This window comes from Poeciliopsis prolifica, unplaced genomic scaffold (assembly GCF_027474105.1).
Source record: "Poeciliopsis prolifica strain line A6 unplaced genomic scaffold, Auburn_PproV2 SCAFFOLD025, whole genome shotgun sequence".
Taxonomy (NCBI): Eukaryota; Metazoa; Chordata; class Actinopteri; order Cyprinodontiformes; family Poeciliidae; genus Poeciliopsis; species Poeciliopsis prolifica.
The window spans coordinates 5,942,108-5,954,295 of record NW_026562400.1 but is presented as its reverse complement, the minus strand read 5'-3'; the positions used below and the strand labels follow the sequence as shown (position 1 = coordinate 5,954,295).

The 12,188-nt window shown below is 38.2% G+C and overlaps 1 protein-coding gene across 6 annotated transcripts in view; it reads left to right on the top strand.

Annotated features, from left to right (window-relative positions):
• map7d1a (MAP7 domain containing 1a) overlaps positions 1–12,188 on the top strand; it is a 39,024-nt gene that overhangs the window by 4,002 nt on the left and 22,834 nt on the right. For 4 of the 6 annotated variants that reach the window (XM_055047172.1, XM_055047170.1, XM_055047171.1 and 1 more), the window contains exon 2: positions 8,451–8,648. In XM_055047172.1, coding sequence (XP_054903147.1) covers positions 8,451–8,648 — 198 coding nt within the window. Of the gene's footprint in view, positions 1–8,450; positions 8,649–10,935; positions 11,086–12,188 lie in introns of those variants that run through there. The other 2 variants (XM_055047173.1, XM_055047174.1) reach the window with 2 other exon arrangements.

Here is a 12,188-nt window from a genome sequence, read left to right as displayed (position 1 = left end):
ATGCTGCATTGTACTGTGTCGCACTCAGTTGAATATGTTGACAAGGAAAATTTTGAAATACAACCATAACTTTATGGTGTCTGTTTTTTATTTATTTTTTTAAGCTTTGACCAGTTATAAGGATTTTGGTCAATTCAAGTTTCATTTTGCAAAAACGACTTGTTTGTACCCAAATGTAATCACCTTGTAGTAGAAGCACAAAGGATGCCACACTGTGTGTGTCTGAGGGAGCAGCAGCAGCTCTGTTTTTCTTTTTTTTTCTTTTTAATGGATTATGTTTCATACTCTCAAGGCACAGTAACAGTTTCAACAAATATGTAAAAGACATGTTTGTTTACAAAAACTAGATTATGTAGTTTTAACCGATTGAGAAGTCAAGAGTGTAAATACATTGTCATAAATTTCCTTTTCGGAGCCAAAAATGATCTAAATAATTAAAAGATTTGTTCAGTAAGCAAATCTTCCAAAATATTTAATTCAGATTATCTGTTATATCATGATTCTTATTTATCAATTTTTCTATATGATTGTCTCTTTCTAAAAGAGAAACTGCTATGTAGAGTTTTTAAACAATGTGACATAACCCAGGTTTAAGAGAGTTGCATCAAAAAAAATTTATCCAGAGGATAAAAATGTTCTGAGGAGCAGGCTGTGAAGTTCAACTCCCCACATAGACGAAGGGTCATGTCAGTTCTAGTCCATTCTATAACACCTACCTGGTGTAAATCACACCAACATGATGTTGACCTATCATAGAGGGATAGAAGGTGGATCCCAGCCTGCTGGAAGACAAACGGTGTAGCAAGTGGTTTCTATTAAAAAGTGGTCCTATTGTGATACCTGCTTAAAGAAATGAAGAAGTTCGAACCTGAGTTTAAGAAAGAGGCAAATAGGAATACTTTTATGGTGGAAACATGGGTCATTTTAAAGTTAGCTGGCCCACATTTGAACTTTAACCCTGGCAGCTCAAATTCAACATGGACTCTGCAAATAAACCCTTCAGTATTCCATATGTTGCTGTTAATCCTTCTGAATATATAGAGGTTACAGTGTTGGCCTGTGTGCAGTTAAGGTTTTTTACTTCACTTATTATGAGAAATTTATTTCTTCTTTCACTCTTGGCAAGCTCTCCAGCTAGCAAGCTTATTAAGCCAAATGTCACAGATTCTTGCAGTGATATTAGAGGCCACCAGACTAGTTATATCCTGCCAATATTTATTCAGTGCAGCAAAGCATAATGCAATCTGAAAGACAAACACTGAAGGTTGGTTCAGTCACTGAGCTGAAAAGAAGAACTATAACCTTTCTCTTTGCGTTCACATTTGAACTTTACTAGTGATTGACTAGTCAAAGCTGCTAATAATGTTTTAGAAATAGCATTAAAACATGCATTTGGTAATTGGAAGGTTATTCAAAGTTAAATGAGCAAGTTGTTGAAATGAAAAAAGGCACATGCAGTTGTTGGAAGGCGTCTTTGTGGTCACCCCTTATCTCTTGTGTTGATGGTGTTGCTGAAGTTTGCAGTCAGCTGCCTTGCTGCCTCCTTGGAACATAGAGGAAGTGGAGGTAAAAGGAAGTCTTGATTTGGATTGTCGCTTGTTTCTGCCACCTCCATTGAGATGAATAATATCCAAGATGTGCCTCTTCTGCTCTCTGGTCATCTGAAAGTTCCAGTCACCAGATCTATCTGCTAATATTAGACCACTTCCTCCTCAGTTAAAGGCCAAGCATCCGATGTTACAACCATGTAAACAGATCATTTCTTGCACATGTTTCTTTTCTTCTTCAAAATAAATGCTTTAAAAAAATTACAACTTTGCAGGAGTTACTTTTTTTTCTTCTATTAGTGGAGCTAGCTGACATAAAGAACCATGAGGTGACGTTGCTGTCTGAAAATAAACTCTGGGTTTTTATGTGGGGACACAAAAATCCTCCAAATGATGGCTCTTGGTTGTAATTGTATGGTGTGAAGAGTTCTGCTTAGATTGAAGCCTGAGGTATGTTTGTGAAAATATCCACGTTGTCCTTGAGTGTATAAAGCAGGTAATGCTTTAGTGTATTTATTCCCAAAAAGAGTCTGAGACAAACATGCTGCCGTCTTTTTGCTTATGATGGCAGGATATTATAAATGATGTGCTTTATACCGTAGTCGTCCTCTGAATACCACACCGCTCTGATATACAATGTTTTATCAACTTGAAAGAAACTACTACAAGCAACAGCATTTGAGTTGGAAGTTTTGTCATTTGTCATAGGTAAGGTTTAAATGAAATGATGCAAAATCCTGATGTGGAATAAAACCATGTAACTGACCTGAAGTCTCTAACATTTACTTGTGCAGCTATATGTTATGTTTCTAAGATAAGCACTTTTGGGTTAAGGTTTTTGTTTCGTCCAGGTTCCAATTTCGTTTCACAGAATATGGTGAAGGTGCTCTAAACTTTTGGTATTTTCATTCAGGTTGGTGTTTTGGTTTGGGCCAAAGCAAGCCAACTTGCATAAAGAACAAACAGGATGAATGAAACTGAGTTGTCCCATACTTTAAGTAAAAATCCAGTAAAACACAAATCAAATAGTCTTCCCAACCTCTTGAAACAACGTTTACATCACTTCCAGTTGATGTGGCAGCATCCGTGACCTAGAAATCCCCCTCGTCTTCTGATGTCATTGAGCACAGCTTGTATATTCTGCACCTTGACTCAGTTTTCCTCCAAAATAGACATGCCATCTAGGTTGGGTCTTGGTGTTTGTTGGGGCATGTTCCCTGGCAGCAGAAGATGCTGGGTCTGTAGAGAGCTGCTGCTAGATCAGATAAGCAGATCCTTTCATCAGCACAGTGTCTTTGGCACACACACACACACTGGCTCAGAGGAGAGCAGCGGCTAAATGCCTGGCATTGTCATGGGTCCGGGCCAGGTGATGAGAAGAAAGCTGCTGCAGCCATTCGTCCAAACATTAGTATTCATAGGTCTGGTGAACAGCAGTGAAGGAATGCTGGTCCTGTCAGCCAGTATGCACACCTACCTGAATGGATCAGTCACCATCAGATTACTGAAAAAGGAACAAGCTACTGCCTTGTAGTGTGGATTGTTTTCTGTGTTTAATCGGTCTTAGCTGGGTAGTAATTGATAAATGTTAATCTTGTATATTTTTGATCATATACTGACAAAAGCAATTGATTAAAACTGTATTTCTTAAGATATTTTAAATAATGGCTAGACAGTAGGTCTAGGTGATCTTGCTAAAAATAAAATCTGATTTTTTTTTTTTATGCCAGATGCGATTTTAATTTATCTCTGTGGTGATTACAAGAATATAGTCATAGTGTTAGCAGAATAAAGATATAATTTTACGAGAACATTTTAAAATTCGGAGAAAATTGTTTTGATAAAAAAAACAAAAACAAGGATCATTTGATTTTTGCTTTTTTTGTGCTGAAGTTCCATTAAAATTACTACGTCAATCTCAATATTATGACTTTATTCTGGTAATATTAAGACTTTATTCTCACATTATTTTGATTTTAATGTCATGTAGCTTTATTCTTGGGTGTGAAAACACTGTATAGAACTAAGACAGTTCAATACAGTTTGTAGCTTTCTTTTCTCAGTGATGACTCCTATCAATTTCTATCTTTTAATGCTTTTTCCACTTGTAATCATTACTCAAACCTTTGGTCTGAAAACAGTGGCTCAGAGTTCAGTGTGGCTCAGTGCTGCTGCTTGTTTACTCTGCGCTTCCTCTGCGCGTCTGAGCCCCTGGCTCTCTTACGTCATTCTTTTGGAAACTAATGAACACAACCGGGTGCGAGGGGTGATGTGTTGGAAGTAAGCGATGAGGTAGTTCATTTGTCCCATGCTCCATCCCAAATGAGAAGCAGATTCGTTGTGTGTTTCCCTGAGTTCCTCTTCTTCCTACTCAGGAAGAAAAGAGGAACTCTTTCCTGTTTCCTTTGCACTGTTTTACTCCTAGACTCTGTTTTCACTATGTTCAGTATGTTTCAAGTATGTTTTGTTATGCAGTTTGTATGATTTAGAATCCTTTATAGCAATCCTTTCTTTCATGCTATAGTTTATTTCACAAATATTTTTATGGTACAATTACTCCTTTTCTACTAAATGATGCTTGGCTTGAGTAGAGCTGCTTCAGAGAACAGCTCGTGGCTTCATAAATATTACATCTGCTGCCCTATATTTTTGCTTTGCCCTGTATCTTGGCACAGCAGCACAGATATCTGGATGCTATGAAAAGAACATCAGGTGCACTAGCACAACGGTAGGTCTGTTACTGGTTAAAACGAGCATCAGGCTGTTGCTGGTATCAAGCTATACAAAGATTTTAAACAGCTATTATTTAAAAAAATTTACGTCTTGCCATTTAACCGTTTAAAGTCCTTTTTTAAGATGCTGGAGAAAATCCCAGACTGTTCAGGGTTTTTGTTTATCTTCACGGAGCGCAGAGTTATGCATGGCTATCTGTTCACCACCTGTTGATCAGATAGTTTTAATATGAAATCATCTGATATCAGCTCTTTAGATTCAGTGTGTTACTCCATTAAGATCAGAACAGCCGCATAACATAATGATCTTCAGGTTTCTTTGAAGTCTGCTTCTAATGTTAGCTGCTGTTTATTCTTAATGTTTGCCTGAGTCTATAAAATATATTTATGGTTTCAGCTCTATTAACCAGTACCTTATGCTGCTTGCTGTAACAATGACTCCTGCCTCTGTTTTTAAATCAAAGCAATTGGGTCATAATCTAGTTTTATATGAATAATGTAAAACTATTGTTGCTAAAAGATTTAAATCAACATAATTTCATGCATTCCTGGAAATGAGACAAGTTTTCTGTTTGTATTAACACACATCAAACATAACAAGACATGGCATGGTTCATAGAAATATGTTATAAATATAATAGTTAAAAGCAAAATTCGAACAACATGGATAATTTCCTTCCGAGTTCTTTCTGTAAAAAAAACTTCTAAACGGATTTCTCACAACTGGGGAATTTTCAAAAGTGAATACTGTTCTGGTAATATCTATAATCAGACTAACAGAAATTAGATCAGTACAATAAATAGCTTCAGGGCTTCAGATTATGTCATTGTGTTTTTGAAAGGCCTTTGGTCTCTAAAACACAAATAAAAGATCTACCTGCTGAAAATGCTGATAATGCTCCAGCAAATCTGTGTGCAGTTAAATTTAAGTGCTGTACTCCAAACATGAGCACAGCACTTATAAACACATTCATACCCCTTTGTTACAAAAACAAACAAACTTGAAGGCTACTTATTGACTGCACTTAGGAAAGTAATATGTGGCAAGGGATACTACATGGGGGAAAAAAGTATCTCATGAGTGGATATTTATAAAACGGCTCAAAAAATTATTAAAGCGTGAAATTGGATTTCGGCTGGAGCCCGTTTTGTGTCACAGGATTCCTAGTCGTCCCAGTTTTAATGTGGCTTTTTTTTTCACCCCAAATCTCCTTTGTAGCTAAACTACAAAGTGCTGCACTTTTGAAACACTATTAAATTAAAACAAATTAAATTTCATTGTCAAATTGTCCTTACATTATTCTATGATTTTCCACTGGTCCACTTTACAGGATGAAAATGTCACTGACTTGTGCTAATTACCTGCTGATTCCCAACCTGTCACTTTGCTGGCTTGCTGTGCTCAGGCATGCATGACATCCACACACCTCTGCATGGGTTCCTTTGCTCCTTGACTCGACTTGAGTGTCACTTTTACACTCTAATGGACTCATTTGTATGTTTCCTTGCCCGGTACCTGTAGGGTGGTAACTACATAAAAAGGGAGAGCTGGAGCTGCTGTTAAAGGTGATGTTCAATGAAGCGGTTTCCTGAATCTTCTTAAACCTAAATGTTGTTTTCTTGCAATCAGTTTATCTAACTGGATCTTGTGTATTAGTACTTTTAAGCTGTACACTTTTGCACCTCTTTGAAAAATAACCTTGAAGGAAACTTATTCCAAGTGCACCTAAGAAAAATGTTTTTTTTTTTTTTTAATAAACCCTTTATTTAAGAGCACTGCTCTACTATTATTACTGCACAGGTCAGATCATTCAGACTGTAAGCAACTTGTGAAATATTGTTTCATCCATACATGTTTTTCAATAATCTGCATTAGATGCCTTTTCCTTTCACAGGCTGTAGAGTTCAGCTTATCTGAAGAAGTAGATGTGCTTTGATTCATAGATCTAAATAATGTAAAATGATGTCACAGGGGAGTGGACTAATGGTTTTTGGCTGTAGTTCTCCTGTGGTTGCAGTTTCTTTGAAAAGCTTGAAGATAAAACTGGCTGAATTACAAAGTTCAGAGACTCTGCTCTAGAGTAATAAGAACAATAAAATTTGGTTGATTATTCTTATAGCTGTTGTTTTTTTTTTTTTTTTTTTTTGTTTCAAACTGATGTGATGCATAAGTACATAAAACAAGAGTTTAAATAATCCATTGCTTAGTTTCAGCTTTTCTCTCACCTCTTTGTCTTACAGCAGCTTTACCAGCCTTTATGTGCACTGAGGAGAATGCTTATGCAATATTTCCACAGGCACTACTGGAAGTAGCCAAATCTCTTAGTCAAGTCATCTACCATAAACTCTCTCCTCCCAGTTATCTGGCTCTACAGGCAGGAGCTGGCATCAATCAGCCCTTGTTTTAGTCTCCAGCTCTGCAGAGGCAGTCCTCCCTCTGATCCCATCTCATCTTACTCTCAGAGTGCATCAGATTTCATCGGTATTCATTGTCAGCAGCACCTGCATTCCAGAGATTGTGTTGCATTTTCATTCTCGTCATCATTGGCAACATAGTATAACCAGTAACTAAAAATCCAGTTCCCACGTGTCTGAAAAATAAATGTTTGTAACGACTGCTCTGACTCCTGTAGCCCTTGTTACCCTTGATGCCAGATTTGTCCCTCAGGAACGGTGAGGAAATGGTTCTAAATTCCAGCACAAAGCTCCCATGATTCACTACCGAAGGTGTTGCAGTAGATAAATGCCTGCAGTTCTGTTGCATCACTCATTTGCATAAACATTTCAGGGATGTGGCTGTGCCAACTCGTGAAAAGTTCTCCGACACACAAATGCAGCTGGAAAAAGGTCAAAGGTATTGCTTTGCCCTGTTCTTTTACTGCATTCTTGGTTCACACAATTTCAATTATTAGCTTATGTTTTTAGAGCTTCCTTTTGTTGTCCTGAACTGATCCCAGTGTTCATCTTCTGCTCGCGGTTTATCTCATTACCATCCCCCTCTGCTTCCTCTCTCTTCTCGCTGTCATTGCAGTGTTTTGGCTGCTGTCCCGTTGCCATGCAGAGACCTCAACAATGGCCCCTCTCTGCCTGGGAATGCTTATTCAATTGTGGCAAACTTGGACAATGGAAACATAATGTCTCATCTCCCACCTGAAGTCCTTTATAGACTCTGAGAGGGATTGCTGAAGCTCATAGTCATCAGCAACTTTTCCACATCCCAGACTAATGATTTATTATTTCCATACCTGCCTAGAGACCTAGAGACCTGCCTGTTGACATTGAGCATGTGTAGATCCTGAATCCAAACTGTCCAGATGGACAGAAGAAACGGTCAAAGAAAAATCAGCTCCCTTTGAAGTTCCCTGAATTGGCTGCTCATTTGTTTTCTACACAAGCGTTTAAACAGCACGGCATCTGCAGAGTAAATCTTCAGTGTTCCAGTGTGACAGCCCCCTACTGTCCGAATCGTTTAAGCCGAAGTCTGAATAATGTATAGCATGTTGCCCCAGTGTTTACCCTCAGACTATACAAAAGTGAATGTGCCCCAAAGTGGTTCCACGGGAGTGAAGGGAATACAGTAGTGGGCGGACGGAGCCAAGTGTCCCTGCTGAGACCGTCTTTCTTTGGCAGTCCAGGCCGAGACAAACTAACGTTTGAGACGGAGATAAAAGTTCAGCAGACTGCCAAAAGTGAGTCATGCTGTAGTTAAAGTCCCAAACAACCAGCCTGCTAGTTATCTACAAAATATTTGAGATCTTTGTCATTAAAAAGAACTGTGACTGTTTCTAAATCAAACATTTGTCTTTTATGTTCAGTTGCTGTTTCTGCCATTTAATCTGTTCATTAAATTTCTGAATAACAAGATGAACCTTCAGCTTTTGCTATTAAGCGATAATCTGCTGTTACGCAAATAGATTGTTTCGATTGTGTTCCATTATTCTGTTAAAAGTGCTGAAATCAACATTTCGAAAATGTTGAAGAGGGGATTTCTCTCCTCTGAGCCATGAGCTCCACCTAATCACCGCATGGTTGACGTCACCCACGCCGATCTGCCTCATGGTCTCAGCCGCGAAAGGAATGAAGAGAAACAAGTCGAGATCTGTTACTCAGGTTGGCTTTGCTGCCCTCAGTCACTCACCTGTTATTTCTTTGTTTGTTTCTTTTCAACCAGCTCCCTGCTCTGCCCTAAAAACCAGCTCTCTGAGGCCTGAACCAGAGGGAGAAAGCTGCCCCCTGAAGATGGACAACACCCGGCGGACGGAGTCTCCGGTCAAAAAGGACAGCGATCGAAGACCAACGACCCCCATGAAACCCGACATCTCTACATCACCTCGCTCTCCTGCTTCACCGGTGTCAAGGTCAAAAAGAGGTAAACCAGCAAGAGATATTATTGATGGAATCTCTGCATCAAAATGTCTTATAATCTGCCTTTTTCTTGCACTTCAGACTGGTTTTATTGTGTCCAACTTGTCAGATTTATTGGACTAATTGAGTCGTAGTCCAGGACTTGCCAAAATATTGATACAAAGCCTTTTTGTCCAAGCAGTTCAACAGTTTTTGTCAAAAGCTTCAATACAACAAACATGATTAGACCAATATGTGTTGAGATGTATCAGACATACTAACACATATTGGTGTTAATATGTGTATTGGCCCTGAAATTGAAAATAATTGTGGATTGGGTATTGGTGACAATGTGCCCAATCCATAAGAACAGATCTATTCAGTCTAATTCGATGCTTTGCGCTCTGAGCGACTTCTTGCTTAATTATTTATTTTAAATTATGTCTAAAATTCCTAATTGCATTTTCTGCACCATTAGAAAGAAGGTTTGATGTTTTTTTGTTTTTTTTTTACATTTGACCAAGGTAATCAACCTATTGTTTTTATTATTTATTTTATGTTGACTGTTATATTCCTAATTGCACTTACTGAACAAATTAGAGTTGTGTTGGTTTTACATGTTTGTAAAACACCGATAGTTTTCAAAGCAGAGTTGATCAATAACTTTGTAATTGAGCACATTTATGTCTGTGTTTAAATAAACAAACAACTTAAGCCAGTTCAGCACTGTCGTTCTGTATCGAATCCGTATCGACCGATGCAAAACCTTCGGTATCTGTATCGATATCGGAAGTGAAAAACGTGGGTCTATTGACCTGATGCGGCTCATGACTCCCTTCAAACTTTCAAATTGCCACATTTTTATTCTGATTTTGTAGTGCCAGATGGTTTATGTAACCGTGCTGCTGACATATTGAATGAATAAAAGTAAGATGATCAACATGCATTACATGCATAATCCCCAATCTGGCCAAACTTCAGAAAATGTTCAAACTTAGCAGAAGTTTTGGAAAAGTTCAAATAAAAAATGTAAGTGCTGTTATAGTAAAGGAGCAGTGAAAATATGCATATGTGGCAGTGCTGCTGTCTGTAAAAGTTAGATGCCCCATAGAAATGGATTGGTCTGGCTAGAGGTCTGTTGTCTTGAGTTAAATCTTCTGTAACATGATTTTGCTTTGACTTGAGGCACAGTTTTGATTGCTATGCACTTCCTTCTGCACTCTGCTTGAGTTTGATCGGCTCTCTTGAGGCAGTCTCCAGGTTAAAATTGACCACAGGCTTTCAGACAAAAGAGTGAATCCAATAATAATTTTCAGGAAGAAGAACAAACTTTAATCATGTTGTCAGAGACTCAAGTTTTCCAGGTTAAATCAAGTTTGTAAAGAGAATGTCTCCCTAATATGAACAAATATCCTCTGTTGTGAAGTGGATGGCTAGTATGGGTAGATGCCATGTGCTTTTTCTTTAATAATGCGTGGCATACGGAGTCCCATTTCAGTCAGTTTGACCTAGTGGCTTCGTCAGAGTTGTCTCCTTAATGGCTCCACTTGAGTTTCAGAGTTTTTGAAGTGTAAGCCTCTTTTATCTCCTCAATAACAATGAATCATATTTGTCTTTGTTTCACTTTTCATCCACCAAACTTTAGTTTTAAGTGCTTTAAAAATGTTAGTAACAGCTTGATTTGTTGCTGTTTTTTTTTTTTTTAACTTGTAAATGTTTTTATGCAGATGCTTTTGTTTTAATTCAAGACAGGTTTGATCTAATTTAACATAATCTGAGAGTTTCCAGATTTCCAATAATGGCCCCCTCGTCTTTCTTTTGATTCGTTGTAGCTGTCAATTTTCTTTTCCCAGTTCTCCTGTAAAGCTAATTTCTGTGGAGGTTTGGACCTCGACCTGTTTGGAAATTAAAGCGCTTTCTGAGCCGATGATTAGTGAAATAAAAGGATAAGGCTTGTGGTTCAGCTGCTAGCTACTGCCCATGGTGTGCTTACACAAACTTTAAACCATCAAAAGCATTTCCCTAAAATAGCAAAATAAAACTCCCCAACACTACATTGAATAGTGTTGTTGCCCCCATAAGTCGGAGACAAAAAAATAACACACTTTCCATTTTTAGAAGGGCATGCATCTGTAATTTAAAACCCATATACTACCCACCCACATTTTATAGGCGGGCCTGTTTTTGTCTCTGAAGCTTTATACTCAGGATTGTTGTGATAAAGTGGCTGGGAGGTGCAAACAGCGACACATCACTCCAACCAAGGCTGCGCACATGGACTTTCCATCTTGCTATAAATATCAAAGTGGGTCAGCGGTTGTTGTTGAGAGGCTGCAGAGCAGATAGTTTCTGCATTTCAAGATTCATGCCTCACTCTATCAGAGGAGTTCCCACTTCTAAGACTCTCAACATCTGGGCTATGAAGACCGAGGGAGATGATGCAGCATTGCGATTCGAACCAGGTCAAGAACGTTATGTATCTGTGCCGCTGTTTCCCAAAGGACCATGTTATTTGCAGTCATCACATTAGCCTGTTCTGTAATACGGAGTCTGGTTTTACAATGCTGTTTTATGAAGTGGTGATTTCAAATGACCTCATTGAGTTAGAAAATAGGTGACCTATATTTTTATGTGAGGGATTTAATTATAACAGGAGAGATTTTAGAGTGAGTGCTCAGACTCTGATAAACTTTAAAGCTGCAATAGAACAAAAACGTACAACAGCTTCCGTGATGAAGGTTTCCAGGATTACAACAGATGAGAAACATCTAAATGTTCTTCTGACTACATCTTTTACTCAGTAAACTGTCCATCCATCCATCCATCCATCCATCCATCCATCCATCCATCCATCCATCCATCCATCCATCCATCCATCCATCCATCCATCCATCCATCCATCCATCCATCCATCCATCCATCCATCCATCCATCCATCCATCCATCCATCCATCCATCCATTTTTGTTAATTTATGTCAATCCATTTTTTTTGTTGTTCAATGTATATGTTCTTCAGTCTGTTCCTCCATTCTCCCTTTCATCTAGTTTGTAGTTTTTGCTTATTTTATATTTAAAGTCTGGGGTTAATAGCAATATTTGTTGCAAATCTGTAGGGAATGTTTGTATTTCTGTTAAGGATGGCATCAAAATAGACTAAATACTTTAGAAAATTGTTGAATTTAATAGAATGGCATTAATAGTTTGCAAAGCTTGTGTTTCTTTTATTCTGTTAACCCTCTCCAGGCAGATGTTGCAGATTTGCAACAGCTCAGTGCTACTTAGGTAGTCTTTGCAAGTAATTTGAGCCTGAGAGGGTTAACTTTATAAAATTTCTTGTAAAATAAACTGATGTAGCCCTTGAATTTTCAGCTAAGTTCTGCATGTTTAAAAGTTGCAGCTGGATAAACACATGGAAAGTGTGGCTGTGATTAAATACAGCATTAGCCACATTTTTTCTCTGGAAAGCTCCTATTAGTTTGTGGTTTGAATTCTTGAAATAGTTCAGTGTCTTTTGTTGCTTTTCTTCGTAATCGTCCTGAACTGAGTGCGTCCTCTGTGTTATTT